The 22,673-nt window shown below is 41.2% G+C and overlaps 1 protein-coding gene across 3 annotated transcripts in view; it reads right to left on the reverse strand.

The window, feature by feature from the left end:
- dnah9 (dynein, axonemal, heavy chain 9) overlaps window positions 1-22,673 on the reverse strand; it is a 173,357-nt gene that overhangs the window by 114,582 nt on the left and 36,102 nt on the right. For all 3 annotated transcript variants that reach the window (XM_030754457.1, XM_030754458.1, XM_030754456.1), the window contains 11 exons: window positions 20,901-21,056; window positions 19,992-20,124; window positions 19,624-19,901; window positions 19,161-19,291; window positions 18,929-19,055; window positions 18,347-18,499; window positions 17,947-18,072; window positions 14,222-14,461; window positions 13,852-14,012; window positions 6,257-6,413; window positions 5,298-5,402 (listed from right to left, as the gene is read on the reverse strand). In XM_030754457.1, the coding sequence (XP_030610317.1) occupies window positions 5,298-5,402; window positions 6,257-6,413; window positions 13,852-14,012; window positions 14,222-14,461; window positions 17,947-18,072; window positions 18,347-18,499; window positions 18,929-19,055; window positions 19,161-19,291; window positions 19,624-19,901; window positions 19,992-20,124; window positions 20,901-21,056 (1,767 nt within the window). The remainder of the gene's footprint in view (window positions 1-5,297; window positions 5,403-6,256; window positions 6,414-13,851; window positions 14,013-14,221; window positions 14,462-17,946; window positions 18,073-18,346; window positions 18,500-18,928; window positions 19,056-19,160; window positions 19,292-19,623; window positions 19,902-19,991; window positions 20,125-20,900; window positions 21,057-22,673) is intronic.

The following is a 22,673-nucleotide window of genomic DNA, read 5'->3' on the forward strand; positions in this document are numbered from 1 at the left end:
AAACATAATATTTGTTTCCACTGTTTTGCTGATGACATCCAGGTGTATATGCCCATCAAACTGAACAGCAGAGATCCATGGGAACCCCTGCTGAACTGTCTAAGTGACATCAAGTCCTGGATGAGAAACAATTTCCTAAATCTTAATGAAAGCAAAACCGAGGTCATATGCTTTGGTAAATTTGACCCCTCAAGCTACTCCTCTGGCACTCCGAGTCATTTGGCTCCTCACTGTCGTGATGCTGTGAAAAATCTGGGTGTCATTTTAGATAGTAGTTTTAAAATGGAGAAGCAAGTAAGTGCTGTTACCAAAATCAGTTTTTACCAACTCAGAGTTATTGCCAAGGTAAAACCTTATCTCCCACAGCAGGACCTGGAAAAAGTTATTCATGCTTTTATTACTTCCCGCCTGGACTACTGTAATTCTCTGTACTTTGGCATAGATCAATCATCTGTGCGCCGCCTGCAGGTAGTCCAGAATGCGGCAGCTCGTCTTTTAACCGGTTTAAAAAAGCATGAACACATTACCCCAGTCCTGTCATCCCTTCACTGGCTCCCTGTCCGTTTTAGAATCGATTTTAAGATTTTATTGCTTACTTTTAAAGCCTTAAACGGACTGGCACCTTTGTATCTGTCTGAGCTGCTTCACTGTCACACCCCTGTAAGAGCTCTGAGGTCATCGAACCAGCTGCTCTTACAGAGGCCTAAAACTAGACTAAAACAGAGAGGTGATCGAGCTTTTGCAGCAGCAGCACCAAAGCTATGGAACGATCTACCTCTCCATAGCCGCACAGCTCAGACGATACACACATTTAAATCTCTATTAAAAACACATTTCTTTTCCTTGGCATTTGGCTGCAGTGCTACCTCCTTTTAGATTGTTTTATGGTATTTTTATGGTACTTGTTTTAAACGTTTTAATTTTTAATTTTCTTATGTTATTTATTGTTCTTAATGTTTTTATTTATTTATTTTTATTTTATTATTTTATTTATTTATTTATATATTTTTATTTTTATTTAGTATAGTCCTTGGGGTTACAGATCTTGTACAGCACTTTGGTCAACGTCGTTGTTTTAAATGTGCTTTATAAATAAACTTGACTTGACTTGACTTAAATGATGATATCATTTATTAAGAGGAAAAAAGCTCTCCCAACCTATCTGGCCTATATGAAAAAAGTAAGTGTCCCCTAAGTATGATTCTAGTAAAGAGCAACCCAGATGGCATCTATGTGTATATATCTATGATTGCCACCAATACCATCCTAAACCATGTCAAGCCTAAACTATTTGAAACACAGTTGATTAACACTCCCAAAATATGCTTTCATCTAGTGCAACTCTCATTAGCATATTATTAATATCACTAAGCACACAGCAGAGTCAATTTGTAACAGCTTGTCAAATTGTTATGCAGCATGCAACTTTTTTTGCAAAGGGGCACAATTTCATCAATAAAACGAGCACGGCATCAGCCAGGGTTTACTGGATGGATGAGCTACCAAGGCTCTGCTTGTCTACATTATGGCTGAATGAGATATCAGAAATGAACTTTCAATGAGTGTGTATATGTGCGTGCGTGTGTGTGTGCGTGTCTTGGCCTTAAACTATGAATCCCAGCCTGTAAGAAGCTTTATGAATTTAACATGCGAGTGGTAAAACAGCAAGTTGACAGCTGGAAAGAGGAGGAACATCTCTTCATGGATGAGTACTCGGCTACAGATCACTCAGTCATACTAACGCAGTGAGGGGGGGGGGGGGGGGGGGTGCAAAAACAAACAGGGCAGCTGCAGCAGACAAATAAAAGAAATAAAAGTTTTGAGGAGAACATCAGTGGAGCTTGTGTTCTATATGAAATGGCAGCAGCTCACCGCTGCTATCCTACAGGGATAGGAAGGGAAGTAAAACAGGAGCCCAGCTCTTCTTCTCTTCTCTCTGAACATACACTCTGGAGCTGGCAGCTTCAATAAATTCACATTCAGCGTTTGTTGCAACAGAGGCGGAACCCCACCAATCGATCCCCATGTTGTTCCGGCTGCAGGCCTTCTGTTTGTTTCAGCTTTATTTCATGTAGAACCGGTCCCGCCACCTGCGTTAGCAGGCACGAGCCTCACCCGAGCGTGGTGCCGCGCAATGCCACGCGCACCTAATCCATCTTTAAGAAGATGGATTAGGTGCGCGGGGTATGGTGGGAGATGGCTCTGCGTTGGCTCCACTCGGGGAGGCTGAGCGCTGGAGCGGGCTGCCAGCTGTCACGGCAGGAGTTTGAGTTTGACGCTCCTCTGTTCTTCAGGTCTACTTCTGCGCGTACAGTATGTGCCACCGTGATTTATTATTCATTATGCCACGCAACACAAATTCATTCTTCTGGCACTTTAAAATTCTCTAAGTACTGTAGACTTCTACATTTTATGAAGGAAGACTGCTTGACTTTCATTTCTGGTACAGAGCGAAGGAGAGAAGGGCAGAGGAGTGACTGCTAAATCCAGATGTGAATAATGATCCTTTGAGGAGCTCTATCTCCATTATCATCATGATCATAATCAGCATCCTTATCAACTATATACATTTGGCTTTGACAGTAGAGTACATGTGTGGAGATAGTGTTGGGGCCAACAGTAGGCAGGATTTGAGTACACCGCAGGGAGAGGATGCGTTTGATCCAGGATAACAGAATGTAAGATAGCTGAAAAGCAAGCATCAGCTGAAACACACAGCATATGGCTGATTTCTCAAAAGAGTGCTGTTCTCAAAGGGCTAGCTACTGTAGGTCACACAGAATACACAGCGCTCAGTGTAGAGAAAGTCTTTAATTATTTTTTTACTTTATGTGTCCTTATGCATGAAGTGCAGAGAGAAAAGGAGAATACAGTAAATAAAATAAGACACTGTCAGACTGATCTGTTCAGGTCGAGCACCATCTCAGGTTCTGCTGGGGAAATAATAAAACCTACTGTGAAGCACAAACTGGCTTTGATTCATATTTTAGGCTATTTGAGATCAACTAGCTGAAAACCAGCGTTGGCCACTAGTTTACTGCTTCACCAAAACGTGGGGAACACGCATTCTTTCAGGAAACACTGAGACCCAGTGGATGCTGCAGTCCTGGGGTGTGGGGTGATTCAATACAATTTACTGCAATGGTGCACTCAGTTCATACACTTGATTCATGTAACGCAGCCCACTTTCTATACACTAATTAGTAATCGTGCAGTGGCACAGAGGGAACAGTGGAGCTCTGCAAAAACAAAGAGGAAGACAGCGAGGAGCTCATGTGTTCCCCGCTTCTGGGAACGCACCAAATCAAAGCAGACCTTTGTGAGAGACGACTGATTTAGCTCACTTTGATTGGTGGACATCAAAAACAGGTAAACCAGGATTAAGATTTAACATTTCCCTCGTTTTAAAATCACCGCATAGTTTTTCAGGCTGTTCTTCATTTGTAAAAATGGATAAAAAGGAACAGCAGGCTAATAAGATATTAGCTATCTTAACAGGTGCTTACTGGCTAACATTGTGGGGATAACTCCACAATTGTCAGTTGCACAGCCCTACATAATGTATCTGGGTTATATAGATATATGATTTATGAAGCACTGTTTGTGCAGTAAACATGGCTTAGCTTTCATTAAGTCCTGTTTTGTAAAAGATGGAAATCAGTGCAACAAGAATGTTCATATTATGACCCAACTGCCCGTTCCTATTAGTGCACGCTGTAACTACACTGTTTACCAAGATGAACTAACAAGGAGGCAGAACACTGAATGAGCAAAATAAAATTGAAAAACTATCAACTCAATCAATCACAACATATTTGTGCCATTGCCCAACTCTACTGTAAACTCTACTGTAAACACAACTGTGACATGACTAGCATGTTTGCCCCATGGCGCTCTATTTTTGCTTTACTTGTCTTCAGTTGAGAGGAACATTCATTTGTAATCGTGTCCAACTGCTGGAGTGCAGCGTTCACTCCCCGTTCAGCTCCGCTCTGGTCTCTGTAGCTGCTGCAGTCCATGGTGCACCGGTTTTAGCTGCACAGCTGGTTTGTGAGAACTTTCTTTTTCCTGACTGAGGTCAGAAACAGCTTTTGCAAGGTACACAAAATGATCACAAAGTTTCAGGACGATGCAACATCAGGCATACAAATACAGTAAATAATGAGTAAGAATGTGTCGTGGTTCTGGGTCTTTGACGCAGTGGTTTTGAGTTTATACTTTCAAGTTTTGTGCATTTAAATATTTTCTGCTTGCTTAGACTTTCCATTAACTTCTTTATGTATTTCCTTAGTGTATTTAGTCTTGAGTTCTTAGTTCCTGTTGAGATTAGAGTTTAGTTCTTCCCTCACTGTTTCTTATTCCATCCTCTTGAGTCAATTCACCTCTATTAGGTTCATTCATGTGTCTGCGTTCCTGTGTTTAGTTATCACTTCTCACTTCCTGTTTAATTTGGTAATTATTTATCTTTAGTGTTTTGCGTTTAGTTTTACCTTCCCTCCTGTCGCCTTGTCTTTGATTACTAACACCTGCATCTTGTTACCCAGCTGTGTTCACTCCCCCCTAATTGCCTTCTTGTGTCTAAGCAGTGCTGTGTTCCCTTTAGTCCTGCTTGTCACCAGCCAGAATTAGATTTTATTTACTTTTTGCTGAAATGAAGAATAGTTTTTTCTTACTTCTGCCAACCTGACAGTCTGAACTTTGCAATTCATGACAAGTAAAAATATCAGGGTCGGAGTTATTTATTTATGAATGACAAGTGACCAGGTTGAAGACTCTGGCTGACTTACAGGGGGTCAGTTATATAAGGAAAACTGTAAGAAGAGCTTTCTGCATTATTAAGATGATTTATTCAAAAGAAAACAAGTCATAATGTAAGTACATATAATTGCAAATTATTTTTTGTGCTCAGAACAGAAAGCGCACATAAATAACAATTTATTCTGTGAGAGTCTGAGTTGCAAAGCTTGCTGCTAATGTAGCTTGCAAAGGGAAGCCAGAACAGGCAGTTTTTCGTACTCAACTCTCAAATCAGATCAGAGAAGGCTCCAATTATGAAGAAGCTCTGGGGTGCAAAGGTACCAGCCTTGGTGGATTACTGTTATTGCTGAAGCAAATTAAACTTGCAACCAGTTACGAAGAGGCCATTTACATGTGCAGTGTTGTTTTCAAGGGCTTATTTTTACTATTGAACCATAACTCATAAATGAGATGAAAGCACATACATGGTGCTCTCACTCTACTCCAACTAAACTGGATTTTGGTAGTACCTGAAGTGGAGGAACTACACTGAATCTTACCTGTACAGCCACCACAGAAAGCACCTCCACAGAAATCCTGTTAAACTCGTCAAAGCAGCCCCACGCCCCCGTCTGAGCCAGGCCTTTGTAGATGTTCCCACAGGACTGTGGACATACAGAGAGACAGATATTTAAATAGACACACTGGGGCAGGAAGCCAGTCAGGTTCATATCCAGTCAGACTGACTGATAAGACACGTGGTAGGGCAGGCACAGATGCAATTAGACAGAAGATACGTATATGAAAAACAGTTTGATGACATAAACAACCATAAATAACCAGGGGCTGATGGCAAGAAAAGAAGGCTGAAATGTCACCCACCCACATCTAAGTTGCCCCTAACACCAGCATGATAGCAGGTGAGCAGCCCTCCCAGGACTAACATGAAGCAGGTGGCTGACTTTTCTGTCCATTTACAGGAAAGAAACCAGAGCTGACTGGAGGATTGATTTAACTCATCTATATGCATAACGCAGTATGAGTAACAACGTGGGGGCTATGAAACAAACTTCTAGTGTGTGTGCTCCTCCTGTACACGCCGAGCTGTGGAGCTTCTATAATGTAAAGATGCCCCTGTTTGGCGAAAGCATGAGAGAGCTATGTCACAAGATTCTGTCTTTCTTGACCACTCTATATGCAGAAGATGTGAGAGAAATATACAAGAGTGCATATTAAAGGCAGGTGGAGGCTGAGTGCAGAGAATGATTTTTGACAAGGTTTGGTAAAGAAATAACAATGAGGGTTTACTTAATCAGCTCTTCTTTCAAGGGGAAAGCAAACAGAAGATGAAAGGAACAAAGATGAAAAGAGAAGGGCATAAAGGCAGGTTGACAACTTTAATGACAAATGCATACCATATCGCTGACAAAGGCAAAGATGAAAAGAAACACGCATGCTGTGAACGCACATTAGCTCCGTGCACGAGCTCAAACACAGACGCACGTGCACGCTCACTCACCTTGTAGTCCATCTGCTCGGAGCAGTTGAACACGTACACCATGATTCCGAGGGCCCGTCCCAAGTCTTTGGTAGTCTCAGTCTTCCCCGTGCCTGCAGGCCCAGCTGGAGCTCCGCTCATTGTCAGGTGGAGGGACTGAGTCAGTGTGATATAGCATCTAAACATAGTGGAAATATTCCTAGTGATTGTATGGTTTAACAGGTGGCTTAATGAGACACTGAAGACCTCAGTGCCAAATCAAAATGCAAAGTGGCATCCAACAGAAAGCAAATCAATGATTAGCCTAACAGTGCAGCAATTCAGTTAAGAACAATGTTTCTCAGGCGCCAGTTTAGCTCACCACATGTCCTACAGCTGAAATGCAGCCGCCTGGTTTCAAATCTGACCTGCAACCCTTGTCTGTGCCCCCCCCACCCCATCTACGTTTCACTGCTGAACTTTCAAATAAAGGCAACAATTTAAAAAAAATCTTTAAGAACAACACTGTGCCTCACACCACTGAACCAGCAACCAGTAAAAGAGCTGAATGCAGTGGACTTTCTTCCCTGGTCACTGCCACAATAATCACATCCTGTTGTCCACACTGTCTTATAATGAATGCACAATAGAACCAAAAAAAAAAAACTTACATTTCCACCACAGCAACAAAGCTGTTAACATGACAAAAAGAACCCTGCACTGTCCTATAACCAGCACTGACAATGTCTTGGTGTTGTCTCAGCCGTCACTGTACATAATTTCATTACATGATAATACAATCTTATCCTGTGCTTTGATTATGACACAGGCTGATTAGTGACACCAATGATTGCTTCTGCTCACAGCCTGTCAGGACTAGCAAACAGCCTGCCCAGCTAGTGTTGGTAAAAGCAGCATCATGGTGAACATGAACTGATGGAAACAATCAGGCCTTCATTGATCACAGCAGTAAACACAATGGTTTGCCTTAGATATCTGCACAGTGGCTGTTTTAATAAGCTGCTGGTTAATAGATGATGTATGGAAGGGGAAAATATCGGAAGCATAACGAGACACAGAAGTTCAGAGAAGACAAATGATCCCATCTGTATACAGTGTATCATCTGGATACGAGAGCCAATAGGTTTTATGGCTCTTCACTGAAATACAGCCAGAAATCTCACACTGAGACACCAAGGAGGCTGGATAAGAACGGCCTGCACTGAATAACTAAAGCAAGATAGGAAAGAGTGAAACTAAACAGGGCTGTGATAAGGTGACTTATTTTATTAGTGTCTTTAAGAGAAACAGCGATATATCAGTCTCCCTGACTCCCCCCACTCCACTGTGTGTGTGTGTGTGTGTGTGTGTGTGTGTGTGTGTGTGTGTGTGTGTGTGTGTGTGAGTGAGAGAGTCAGAGCTGACATTTTGCACAATGGTGCAGCTTTGGAGATCCTGCAGTAAGTATTGAGTGATTGCAAACATCATGCCGATAACATAGCCGCTGTTATAGATCAGCGTAACTTCCTTTAGCCTAATTATGCTGCTGCAGACGGTGAGCACAACATACTGAGAATAGCCAAACTTGTAAGCAGAGCTCATTTGAATACATACAACTCATGTTCCACATTTTATTTAATATTTGCATTTTAAATCTTAAGTAATAAACACTTGGAAAAACACACTAATGAAGGAGTCCTGTTTAGCTGCTTTTGTGTAAAGTTGTGGAACCCTTTCACAGAAAGCATTCTGATTTGTGAAAAAAATAATAATAGTAAAATAACGAATAATGAAAATTGTTTAAAACCTTTCAAAAATAAACTAAAACTACCAACAGAACACCTATGTGCCATGTTTAAGAGATTAAAACTGAAGTGAAAACAGGGCTGGGCTGTACTTTCCCGTAATACCAGTTTTTACCACAAGATGAAGCAGTGAGTCAGTGCAGCATTAAGTGTACCCTGAGTCAAGCATTAGAGGAAGAGGAAAGGCCAGTGCAGAGAAGTCATGGTTACTAATGTGGAAGGTAGTGGTGTGCAATACTGCAAGATTGGTATCGATCCGATACCAAGTAAATACAGGGCCAGTATCAGCAATACTGATACCGATACTTTTTAATAATTATGAAGAATTTTCATGATGTTTAAGTGTTTTGTGATTTTTTTTTCCTTTGGAACATTAATTACTTAAAAGTTTATAGGTAAATAGAAAATACTTTATCAAAATAAAAGTTTTTGTTCTGAAGCAATAGAACAGTAATAAAACAATTTTCCCCATACATTGTGATTCTGGATTATTTTTTCTTAAATTAAGTGTACAAAATGATCACTCAAGAACAAATTAAAACTTTTTTTCAGGTAGTGTTCAGAAAGTATAATACAAAAATGTAATAAAAATATCCCTTCATTCACTAATTTTCTGGATTTCTTTCTTAAATGAACAAGCTGTACAAAATTATCACTCCACAATGTTATGAAACATTTAAAGCAAATTCTTTTTTTTCCCAAGTAAAATGTTACGTGTCACGTGAAAGTATAACGTTCAAACTCTGCGGGGAGGGGAGGAGCAAAGTGTGCCTGCTCTGTGCTGGGACAGGAGCGCCACTTAAACAGACAGTCAGCTCACATCTTTGATGAAACCACAGCACTGCATACAGGAGAGAAACTGAAGCTAAAGTATCGATCTCATTACACTGATATTGATCAATACTAATGTTGGTATTGATATCGATATTTGGATCAATCTGCCCACCATTAGTGGAAGGGCAGGTATTCTAGTTGATGTGAATGCAAACATAGGCTAAATCATCTGGAAAGCGACTCTCAGCACCAGTACAAACTCTTATAAAGAAACTCCCCTCAATAACGATACAAACAGGAGCAAAAAAGCTCTTGAAGAGTAAAGAAATGAATTAGTTGAGTAAGTATGATGCAGCAACGTTTCTTCAGGACTGGTATCAAAGCTATTATTGCTAAAGTCCACCAAGTAGCGATAGCTTATAAAGACCGATAACTATCTAAAGTTAACTAACAGTTTGTAGGGTCAGCTTTTTGTTGATAAATACAATGAAGGTATGTGATTAGCCCAGTTAGGGCTTCATAGCTGCTAACTGTTAGCTGTGGCTGCAGCGGGGATGAAGCCTATAGAAGCATCTCAGGGTGGGAGACAGAGTACACCCTTAACTGTTTTTCCAGTTCTTATCAGGGATAACAAGGAGAGACACATCCATTCACTTGCATGTCTTTGGACTGTGGGATAGGCGGAAGCAATTAGCAGTTGATGACCTGGTCCTGGTTAAGATCCTGCCCAAAATGGACCTGTGTACACTGTTGCTCTATCTAAACCAATTTATCCCCCTGTGTGTCAGTCTATAAGCCTCCTACTTAGTTTTCCAACTTTTTCCAGTATGAAGTATCAACTGCTGTCTCAGTCAGCCTTTTGTAGCTTTTAGCCGACAAGTTTATCTGAAACTTTTTAGAAGCAAGTCACAGACCAAGTCTGTCAGAAGCAATAATCCCACCACTGTTCCATCAGGGAGGAGACTGCAGAGTCTCCGGGCCAGGACGAGCAGACTGAGGGACAGCTTCATACACCAGGCTGTCAGGGCACTCAACTCCCTCCCTGCTCAGCCCCCCCTACTCCTGCTGCCCCCTGCACACATGAGCCCCTGATCCTGACCACCCCTACCCCCACCTCCCATCCACCACCACCAATATCACCAAATTACTCAGATACCCAGCATGTAAGCTCTGTTTTCACATCATATATTTGCACTTGTAATTGTTTTTTTCTTTGTAATTATTTTTATTTTTTGTAATTATTTTTATATTTATTTAAACATATTAACTTTAGTACTTCTACACTCTTTTGCACTTCATTTACCGCACAGTTTCAGATTCAGATGTATGTTTGCGCATCAGGTCTGAGAGTTTGAATCCTCTGTATGTCCTGCACATATGTGCAAGTGACAATAAACGAACTTTGACTTGACTTCAGAAACTGGATACTTTGATTGTGAAATCAAATCAAAGCCTGCACAACAACCACTCCAGAAACAGTTCCAGAAGGCAATTTTTTAAATTATTACAAAGACATGTTTGTTACTTTTAATAATTACAAAAAGTTATGCTACTGTCTTACTGTGTGTTGCATGGAGAGCCTATTTGTAAGAGCAGTCACTGTACAGTCAAGAATTACAGTTCCTCCATAGGGCAGCAAGCCGGTGATAGTTAATGCAGTCCAGTTGCCTGAGTTTGTAGGTGTTACAGGCAAACAGGAGGAGAGATTCCCACCCTTAGAATAAATATATCTGGAAACACATTTCAGCATTTTAAAATTTTATATTTTCATCCATCTGAGAGAACAACACCAGCTGTGATAGTTATACTGTACTCTACTTACACTATTCTGTGAACCTGAGGGTCACTCTGACCAGAACCTGCAGCAGGTGGAGAAAGGACTGATGTGCTGCTACGTCACCCCCCCAATCACACACACACACACACACACAAAAATAAACACTATAAATAAATGATTCTGTAGGAAGCTTTGAAATGTATTTTGTCTTTCACTTTTAAACCAAATCTAAATAATGTTTAAAAATCTCTTCAGTGTTGCTGGGCGGGATAACTCCAGTCCTCGGGGTGTGCACTGGTTCATCTAAGGATGTAAATTCTAAATACTAAGAATAGGTAATTAATCACTGAATGGTTTATGGTTAGCATACATCTGGGTCCATATTCACACAGTGTTCTATTAATAATAATATTTCATGAAAGAAACTCCCTCATTAAGTCCACAGTGACTGGCTGAACAGACAGTGGGTGTAAAATAAAACATAAAATATCTCGGCACACAAACAGATATTCAATATTTTAATGATTTTAGTCTAACAGATTCTAAACTTGAAGCAAAGTAACGCATTAACTTGTCAAACACGAAGATCAAAGTTTTCTCATAATACATCTGTAGAACCTGCATGTCCTTTAATTCTGTTTGGAGTATTTCTGACTGCAGTTGCTGATCTGCTGTGATGAACTGTGCAGACCTCTCAGCAGGTCTGGGGCAGGTGGACTTACATCAGCAGCATTCATTTCCTCTGCACCTGTTTCCGTTCCTTTGAATGAAGCATTCTGCTGCATGCATTTTACTGTATGTATTTAAATTGAAGAGAATTTATTCATAGCTTGTACTGCGCTATAACAGCGCTGCTGATTCAGTCTGAATCATATTTATGTTTTTTATATTGCCTTGTCATCCTCTTATACCATATCTTAAAGCTTTTTTCATTGCTTACAAAAGTCTTCTGAATTGGAACATAAATGTCATGTACTATAAGCTCGAGGACAGTAACGTTTCATATATTAGATGAACTAAGTCTTTAAAATCCTTTATTATATACAAAAAGATGCATCTAGTGTTAAGATAAAAACGTGGATTTTATTCTCTGCCACTGTGATGTTCAGGGATGTCGGGTTGTGTTTTTCTCTTGTTGACTCTGGTGTAAAGAAATGTGTAACAATATCATGCAGCAAACACTCTTTTAGCCATTTTCTCAAGTCATGGATTAAAGGATTTGACACCTCACCCCCTGGTCCATGGACCATTGTTGCAATGAAAGCCAGTGGCAAACTGAGTGAGTCACAGCGAGGGCATGCACCATATGGTGAAGCCTTGCTCCACGGCCACTGATGAGGCCATCAAAGCCCATTGTTTATGCTTTGCTCGGGCTTCAAAGGGAAGACTGGTCAGTTTAGAAAAGCACACAGTCAAACACTGCAGTGTGCCAAAGGACTCTGGGAGGCAGGTATTCATCTCTCTGTAGTTTAACTTTATCAGGAACCCTGCAGAAACATGTGCACATGAACAAACCGGCAGCTGGCACAGTGCCCACACCGAGCTGCTCCAAAAGATTTTACTTGTGGTGGGTGTGCATAATGATTCAAATGAAGCTTCTTCAAAAGCGTCAGATGGTTATTATCAGATGAGAAGCCTCTATTTTCTTCTCCGTGACAAGAGAAGAAGACTAATGCTCATTAGTACAAATGGATTTTTGAAAAGCACTTAAGCACATTTGATAAACCTGTACAGAACTACACACAAACTACACAAACTAAACTGCCTCTTAACACAGCAAGCCAGTTAGTCTTTGGATTCCTCTACATACTCAGAGAGTGGTTTCAATTTAACACCTTTCCAAAACCCCAAATACATAAAACAGTGTGCATATTAGCACTAAAAATACCTCTAATAATGAACAGGTCTGGCTAACTGCTCTAACTTAACCCTGTTAAAAAAGAGCTTTTTTTTTTTTTTATCTTGATGTCATACAAAAGTCACAACACTGTATTGTTCCCTCTGTGATGGCTGATGGAGAAGTTTATATTCCACCATCCCAAAACTCGATTTCTGGGAACCGCCCCATTTATCGAGCTTCAGTTCTCCGCGTTAAAATTCCTTGTTGATGTCAGAGGAGAACGGTCAGACTGCTTCAAGCTGACAGAACAACAACAACAACAGTAACTCAAATAACCACTCATCAGAACCAAAGTATGAAGAAAAGCATCTTTCAGTGCACAACAACTTTAACCACACGTGGTGTCAGCCAAGAACAAGAAACAGGAAAATGTTCCCTGATCTGATGATTCCTGCTGTGACAGCTGGATGGTAGGATCAGAATTTGGTGTAACCAACATGAAAACTTGCAATCTTTCTATAAATTCTGTTGTTTCAGCTTCATTTGTTTCACAAACTATTTGTAGCTATTAAGAATGTATTCAAACCCCCCGCTGTGTGGGGTCTACAAATTTAGCATCATTTTAAAACAGTTTCAAAATGACCTAGAAACCCATATTATATACAACTCACAGTAACAAGCCTAGGCCTTTGAAATCAAGCACCCACAGCAAAGGTTCAGCAAACATGCTAAGGTTCTGCTGAGAACCTGCTGCATGCTGGATGTTCTTTATGAACCTCCAGGGGTCATCTTGGACCTTCTGGGTGAGGATTCACAGGATTTTTTGCCAAACAGAATTAATCAAAACAACAGCATCAGAGTATTGTGGAGAAATAAGCTACACAATCATTAAAAACAGGCGTGAGTGGGGGTCAGGTAGCTGATCACAACCACTTCACATCAAGTGTAAATCAAATATTGGATTAGAAAAATAAACATTTGTGTTCATCATTACAATAACAGGATTCATATTTCGAGGTCTTAGGAGAGTCTGACTGAGCTGCTTTGTGTTCTCGACCACCGTCGGGTTTGGTCAGGGACACACGACCGCGCCACCATCTCAACAATAACTGAAATGTAGGTACATTTTTATCCTATTGTGAAAGCTGATGTATTTGACTGTCACTATTCTTCATCAGTGTGAGCGTCAGCACAGACTGACATCCTTTTTAAGCCAAGTACGTTTCCACTGCATTCTTATCAACTTTTTTTCTTTTTACATGAGATATTCTCAAAGTTTCAGTTTTTTACATATACAGTGATGGTCAATGCACTAAATGTAGCCCGAGAAGAAGCTAATGATCAGGTATATTATCTTCACTTTCACTCAGCTGATGGACAATGATGGGGCTTTGCTGCCTTTCAGTCTGGAAAAAAGATGCAAAGAAGGACGCCTCCATACCTATCTGTCAGGGGAGTGATGACTAATCGCGGCGTGTTTCCCAGGTATTCGTAGGAGTAGAGGAACTGGGCATCACAGATGTTGGCAAAACAATGTTTCTCCTTTTCATCCCAGCGGTGTCTCAGCTGTGACAGCCACACAAAGGCCTGAGAGTTCTCCACCTTAAAGAACAGAGTTCCAAAAGCCTGAGATAAAACCCCAAATAATACATGCTTTTCCACCTTCTAATTATGGTAATGACATACCTTGCTGGAATATCCTTAGTGCATTACTCACTGGTAATAGCCTCTCAAAAAACACAGCAGCAGTCACTGGGGCTGCACAGAAATGTTTTCAGCACTGGCAGATTCAGCCCTTATGTCCCTCTCACCTTCTGAGCGATCATCTTGGCCACAACGTCTCTGGCGTGGACATCGATGGTGCAGATGGTCATGACCTTCTGCCGATCGCCAGGTGTAAGCTGGCCAATCAGCAGTGAGATGAGAGTGTTGAGCTGGGACACCTGTTTTCTGTAGTACTCCTTCATGGCGTTGTCATAACCCTCCTCCAGACGTGCAAAGGCCATGGTGACGTCCGACATCCACCAGATCTGAGTGCAGGTCAAAGCCACCTGAAAGGAGGAATCAGAGACGAGGAAAGAAGTCGCACGATGAGATTTATGCAGATGCATTCTGAGCGTAAGGTCACTCTGATTCTGTCTGGTAGTTTATTTGTATTCAGTTTGAGCTAAAACATCATCTAAATGTAAAACAAATGTAGGAACTGTGCCAACAAAGGCGCGCAAAGCATTTGGTCTTATATATTTTTGCAGCTGTCAGAGACGTAAAGGAACATTTGGACTGAGAAGCAAACTCGTTCCGGCTGCTGTTGCTCATAACTGTGGAGTCAGCTTTAAGGAACACTACATGGATCGAGCAGGTGTTGTTTGGTCTGAGGATTAATGGGCTTGACATTTAAAAATAATACCAGCTGAAGCCTCTTAATACCTTATTGGCTATTTAGACTGAACTAATAAAGATGGGCTTAGCTTCTGAGTGATACGTGAAGCCAAAAGAACACATTCTGTCTAATGGGCAGCAGGGGGCAACTCCACTGGTTACAAAGAGATCTATGAGAGTCTGCGAGAAAAAGGCCCCTGGATTCCCCTGACCTATGACCTCACTAAATACTTTTCTGATGTGATTATGGTCTGAATAGTTTCAGCTCTTAATGAATACAGCATCATGTTCATCTTGTAAATTATGGCCCCCATTAGCATCAAAGGGGAGAATAAAGCTTTACAGCGTGACTGACAAGCTGCCAATTTCAAAACATCAACACACTGAAGGCAAACATCAAGTCTATGGCTACAACATTTTTACTGTCAATTAATCCATTAATTTATTGGTTTGCAGTTAAAATGTTCAAGGTACAAGGTGATGATTTTAAATTCATTGTGCTGTTTAAGTATGCAAAAGCAAACATACATTTAAACACATTAAAGTCTGACATTTCATGCTGCAATTCATTTTAAGCACTACAGATTTTTTTATTTAAATTACTGTATAACCTCTTGGTCTGATCAGCATCCACAACAATCAAGCCTAACCATGATGATATACAATCAGGCAATTAAAACTGTAGAAACTGACAGGATCACACCATTTCCTTCTTCTTCACATGTTAAATGTTATTTTTTGATCATTTTATTATATCTGCTGAACTTAAAGTAATAAATCCTAATGCAAGCAGGCTCCCTGGCTGCTCGGTGACCTCGTGTTCTGGGTTCAGAACAGGGTTCATACACACACACAGCTTCAAGTGCCAAATCTAAAATACAAGCACTTAAATTAATAAACGTTCACTGTAATGTATTTTGGTAAAAGAAAATTCAGTATTTAGTGCATTAATTGGCTGAAGAACTCCTGCTGCTGTGTTGCACAGCTGGTGGCACAAAAAAATACAGATACTGTGCCAAATGACTCCTGGGAGAAAGCAGTTATATACATCTAAAATGTTCAGCAGCTAATCGGGGAACATCACGGCTTTAACACGTGCTAAAAGAAAATGAAAACAGCTGCATGAAGTTTTTCTGTGACTCTGAAGTTTGCAGTTCTGTGAACGTCTGTGAAAATAACTGAAATGACTGAAGAAGAGCTTGTGTTGCAAACTTAGGGGATGAAGACTGAAGGAGCTGGAGGATCAAACAACTCAATAGCATCTAACAATAAATGCTAATGAGTATGTGGGAGTTGTAGAAGCCGGTTATTTCAGAAGGCAGGATTTCTGTCTCTGCTGCTTTGATTTTGACCGTTCTGATTTTATTGCTAGCTTGCAGCTGCAGCGCTTTAACTTCTTAATTTACAGCCAATAAAAAATAATTTGGATTACTTAAAGTCTGACCTTCATACTTTGTTGGTTACTTTGAGAATCATTTTTTTTTATTTTGCTTTCATAAACACCGTTGATCATGCAATTGATTTCAACATCGCTAAAGAGTCCTATTTATTATTATTATTATTACTTTTCTCTGTGGGTGTGACACCAAGATAACCATCTTAGTGAGCCTGCTGATGCTGGAGTCAGTGAAGCCAGATAACTGAAATATTATTCCGGGAATGCTGAACTTAACAGGCCTCCAGCCATTATACCAAAAAACCAACATCATCAGATGAACAATAAACTGGGGTTGTGTTGATGGATGATGATGATGATGATGACAGCTAATCAGGGCAATTTTTAGGTAATTTCCTCATTGATGCATTAAATTAATATTATCATTATTATGAGATTCATAATACATTTTAAAAGTCATATCTTTGCATACAACTCACACCTGTAACACAGATATATTAAGGCATTTCTGTGCATGCTCTTATAGCAATGCTGTAATGGGTGCATGTTAACCTCAGTCACTGGGGATCCCACATTAATGCAGTAGGAAAATGGACCAATCATACAATCTGGAAAAGGGGGAAGAAGTGACATCTGTGGCAGTGGGCTGTAACACCAGAATCAGTGATACCTGTTACATATTTTGCCATTTAGAGCATCAAATACTTGCTTTCAGGAACCTGTTAAGAGTTCCACTATCACAAACACCCACTGGGTATGTAAAGCATTAGTAAATGTGTCTGTACAGGAGGTGCAGACATGAATTTGGTCCCAGTCCATCAGACGTTAACCAATAATGAGTTTCAGCAGTTAAATCTGTATATACAGTGTTGCCAATAAGTATTTGCCCTTCCTGAATTTTTTTTTTTTTTTTGTATATTTGTCAAGAGAAACAGAAGCAGAAGTGGCCAGCCTACCAAAATTACTCCAAGAGCGCACTGCTAACACATCAAAGAGGTCACAGAAGAACCCAGAACAACATCTAAAGCACTGCATCAGTTAAGGTCAGAGTTCATGATTCAAAAATAAGGAAGAGACTAAAAAGATCACAAAGGCTCGTCTCACATTTGCTAAATAAACATCTTAATGAAGACTTTTGGGAAAATATTCTGCAGGATGATGAAATAAAAGCTTTTTGGAAGGTTTGTGTCCTTTTACATCTGGTGTAAATCTAACACAGACCGACCATCCATCCATCCATCCATCCATCCATCCATCCATCCATCCATCCATCCATCCATCGGCAGTAGTGTGATAGTCTGGGGCTGCTTTGGTGCTTCAGGACCTGAATAATTTGCTGTAACTGGTGGCACCATGAATTCTGCTCTCAGAACCTAAAAATGCTGAAGGAGAATGTCCGACCATCAGACCACACAGAGACAGCCTGAAGTGCAAGCACACTTGGTTTCTCCAGCAGGAGAATGATCTGAAACACACCAGCACAAAGTCCATCTCTGATGGACTCAAAAAACAAAAAGGTTTTGGAGACTTAAATCTGATTGAGATGTGTTGGCATGACCTTAAACAGGCAATTCATTCTCGAAAACCTTCCAGTGCAGCTGAATTAAAGAGTGGGACAAAATTCCTCCACAGCGATGTGAAAGACTCACTGCCAGTTTTTGTGAATGCCAAGGGTGGCACCACCAGTTATTAGGATTATGGGGCAAAAATCTGTTTGATGATTTGCACCGTGTGAGTGACACACATGCAAAAAATGTTTACCTGAGCTGGGTAGTCAAACAGCCACTGCTCCCTAGGTTTCTCCTCATAGCTCATCACTGCCTCCGTCATCTCGTGGCGAACGGTGGAGCGCATGGTGCTCAGCACCCGGTTCAGCCACACCTCCACCTTTCACAGAGAAACACAAAAACAGGCAAAACCCTGAATAAAAATGCAGAAAATTGCTATGTGTGTCACATGAGCACCAATGTGCTCTCTTATCAATGGGCACTAATGAGCTCATTAATAAACATTAAAGTGGAAGTAGAGTCAGGCGAATCCTATGGGATACAATGGACTTTATGGGCTTTAAATTCAAAACCTCCAGAAACAAACACCATTAATGTCTTTGGCATTTGGAGCCATCTAAAAATTATGGTACGTAAACAAAAGGAGTTTTTACCTGCCCAGTGCAGTCACAGGACTGATTAAAGGGGACATACTCTTCCTCTTTGCTGAACATGCCCAGACCAATCTTCGAAGGATTCCCCTCTGCATCTGCTTCAAATCGCATCTTAGCCATGTTGTCAAACAGCTTAGACAGATGCTTCTGGACCTGAGCAAACACACAGACACACTCAGCTCACAGTCTGAATGGGATTTTTTTTGTTACAATGCTGCTTTTCTATGTTCTGCTGCACCTCTGCTAACTTCAGATTAGAGAGATTTTGGAGGCAAGTTGTTCTTAACAGTTATTTATTCGTCTGTGGTCAAAATAGAGAAAACATTGATGGAGGTGGGAGCAGCATATAAAACTATAATCGACATTGCCCCTGTGTGGGCACTAAAGGTACTACAAAAGTCAGCAAGACAGTGAAAGAGCTAAATGCTGCGATGGAGCGCGGTTTCAGAAAACTGTTAGAAAGTAGATTGTAGAAAGCGCTGTGTGGCGGCATTAGCACCATTTTTTTTTTTTCTCCCTGGTGTTAACAAACTGAAGCAATAAATTCACTGCCACCCCTCGGGCATAAATTTGTGAAGCCACCTGGTGTGGGTTGGTCCCATTAGACAGGATGTCCAGCAGATCAGCTGAAGAGATGAAGTAAAATCTGGGGAAGGCCAGACGCTTGGTGTCCAGGTATTCTGACAGAGCTTTTTCACACAGAGAAAGCCTGTGGAAAAATGCACAGTGCATGCAGAGTCAGTGTGTGTGTGTGTCTGTGTGTAAGACATATGGGGAAGGAACAGAGAACCACTCATCTTGGCTAATCTCTCACCTGCTCTGGATGTCCTCCAATTTACCAAACAGGCCTGGTGTATTGGTGGCCTCCACTACGTTGGGCGTCTGATACACAGCATTTGCCAGCTCTTTGAAATCGGCATCAATCCCCTCGAAGCGCCTGGAGTCCTGCAGAGGATTTCACGAGGAGCCCGGCAGACGTTCCCACAAGACAGAGGGGAGAATCGGAGGTTTAATAGCAAACATCTGGGCTTAAGCACAGCCTGAACATCACGGGAGCAATTAAAAAGTTGTGTAATCTCAGCTCTTAAACTAAGTAAGGCCAATTAATGGATTCTTAATTAACAGTGATAACAGTCATGCTGCCTGGTTTCATATGGCAACAACTGGGGCGTAGGTTGAGGCGTGCATGCCTATGAACTTGACACTAACGGATACCTGAGATTTAGAGCTATAATGAACTGTGTGTGTGTGTAAATGTACTCTGTTTGGTGTGTAACCTCAGGCAGCTGGGAGCGGATGTCCTCAGAGCCAATGAAGATGCTTTCCAGGTGAGTCCAAGTCCGCTGCACCACAAACCAGATGGAGATGACGGAGTCGGCCACAGACAGCTTGCTCTGCCATGAAGATACTTCATCCAGGAAGTGTGCAACATACTTGGATGACATGAGGTTCTGCAGCTGGACCTGGTTGTCTTCCAGCGTCTCGATCAGTTCCTCATTTGCACGGAGCAGAGGCACCTGGGTCCTGTGGTGGGGCTCATACTGGAACTGCATGCCTGCAATGAAGTCCATCAGCACGTCATAAACAGGAAAATTAAAAAACAAAAAACGCCAGTGTTAGAAGTTAAAATGTCCTCTGTCTGTACCTGTCCATGTGGAGTGGAGCTCAGAGAGGACTTTCTCCATCCCCATCTCTTTAACAGCCTTGTCCACGATCCCTCTCACCTCATCTTCAAAGCAGTGCAGGTTGAGCTGCAGCAGATCAGCCAAAGTGGTCTCCTGCTCACAGACAGCCAAGTCACTGCACTACCCACAACTCAAACATCATATAATGTGGTGATTTTAGTATCATATTAATAGAGAACTAACTGGTTTCCCAGTGACATGGACACATTTTTATTAAAAGGAGGCTAGGACAGGTTCCAGCCCCCCCGTAACCCTGAACAGAATAAGCAGAAGAGGATGGATGGTTGGACGGATCTACTTCTTATAACAGAAAAAGTCCAAACTGTGTCACCTACAAGTAGAATCAGTTTTAACACGTATATCACCTGAAGGTAATGGCAGCTGCTCCTCTCCTACAGATGGCACAAATGTTAGAAGTGCAGGTGCCTGCAGGTGGCAGTGCTGATGCTACGCACTTTACCAGAATAGCTCAGCAGCAGCAGAACAGCTCTGATGATAACTGAGCAAATCCCTGATGTAGCCTGCTGAATGTGTATGAGGGAGGATTTTGTCAGATCCTTACAAGGTTAGTGCTATCTACATCTCTAAATTTTTTTTTTTTAAAGATCAAAGCGCATCTGTAATACATTTTTGTACAGACTTAAAAGCTGCTATGTGCAGAAAGCGCTCGTCTGAACGTCGGCAGCACAAACTGCCCCAGAGAGGATGAAAACGGAGCTGAAAAAGTAAGAACTGGCTTTTGTGTAACTATTACCACTACTGCTTGGTCCTGAATTCAAATAAAAACTGCAACACGTGCCAATAATGATGAAACACTCAATGTGAAACTCTAAGTTCTTTTATATTATCTCTTAGAATAAGCTGTAAACCTGGTCCATGGTGAAGTGGACTCCAGTAGCAGCCATCAGCTGATGCCAGTGCCGGGCTCGTATGGCTGGGTTCTGGAGCTCCGCCACAGCCCGGAGGGCGGTGAGAAGGTTCTTCACCCTGCTGTCCAGACCTGTGAAGGCCTCCCACACTCTGACCTGCCACACACAAGGCCAAAAATCAGGGCGGAGGGAGACGGCTTTAAACTGCGGCTCAGGATTTAATTTGAGTAGTATTTACTGAGGAAAAGTGACTGAGCTGACATTCATGCAGCTGAATACATCTGTGCTTGTGATGAGCCACGCTCTGAGGTGTGGAACTCCCACTTGCACTTCTCCTTTCCATAACACCGCTTTGACTTTGAGCAAGACAGTCTCCTCTAATGCTTCACTTCACTGCCTTCTTTACTGCTGCTTTACATTCTTGTACTTTACAATATTGGGGCAGATCTACGAGTTTACATTATTATTTTTTATTCAGTGTGTTCTGACATAATTACACCAAAGCAAACTCTGTGGATAAAGACACTGTACAGCTGATTACTAAGACTTGTTTTGAACAATAATATTGTAACAACATTGTAAATATAATCTATTCTTATGTATGAAGATATGTATGATATTTACCATGTTGATTCTGAATTAGCTGTAGCTGTGAATGTGTTAATCTGTTAGTAACCTGTGATCTATGCGGGGGGGGGGGGGGGGGGGGGGCTACCTCTCACTGACAACAAATGCAACATTAACATTTACTGCTCTGATTCAGCAAAAAAGGTGTTTTTTTTTCACAAAACGAGGCGAAACGGCCATTTCTCGACAGTATGTCAGTTTTAAATGTTGAAAATTGTAATAATGCTATTTGCTATTAATAATAAACAGTATGGTGGGCCTCAGGTGCGAAGCATAGCAACAAAAAGAAAAACATCTAAAGTGATGTTTCTTTTCTTAGACTGTCCTCCACTGAACGCTGCCCCAGGTCCTCAGTGCTTCCTTCCATCAGGCTTTCAGAGGTCAACAGGACGTTTTATTATCAGGAGCAGTCCAGGAAAAGGAAATGACACTGACCTGCTGCAAAGGATTTTGGCTCCATGCATTTAAAAACAAGAAGATTGGGCCTCATCACCAAGTTTAATGTCAGATGCACAGTAAAGAAACATGTTTCCCTGTACAATGAAATTCTGCCTTTGCTGTCCACAACAGATGCCAGGCAAAAAAGAAAAAGATCCTCATATAAAACAGATGAATAGAATAAAACGATCATTTAGAAAAGACCACACAAAATAAGAGCACATACAAAATTACTGCTGGACCTGTGAAACATGTGCCCAGCCAATTTTGCTCTGACCACTGTACATATGTTTGTATGCTCTGCTTGTGTCCTTACTTAGCCAGAGAGTTAGGCTGTTGTATATTCTGATTTTTTGTTCAGTTTTGCTGTTATGTTTTCTTGAATACTAATAGTTTTCAAAAACATTGTTTTTAGTGTATGCGTGTTTGCTCCTCAGGACCACTGCAGGGGCAGTCACAGTGAGCTGATAGATGAAGAGCTGCTGGTGGCAGGCTTCACACATCCAACTTGTCAGCAAGGTGACCAAATGGTTTCACTTCTCCTGCTGCTTCCAGCATCGTGCTGCGTGAAGTGTAAAAACTGATCACAGCTGCTCACAGAATAATTTCTGTTTATTTAATCGAAGACTAAAATTTAGACATTTTTATGGAGAGTTACCTCAAAGTATCCAAATGTTGTTTCCAGTTCAGCATCAGTAGGATTTATAT

The sequence above is a fragment of the Archocentrus centrarchus genome, chromosome 19, assembly GCF_007364275.1.
Source record: "Archocentrus centrarchus isolate MPI-CPG fArcCen1 chromosome 19, fArcCen1, whole genome shotgun sequence".
NCBI classification, from domain to species: Eukaryota; Metazoa; Chordata; class Actinopteri; order Cichliformes; family Cichlidae; genus Archocentrus; species Archocentrus centrarchus.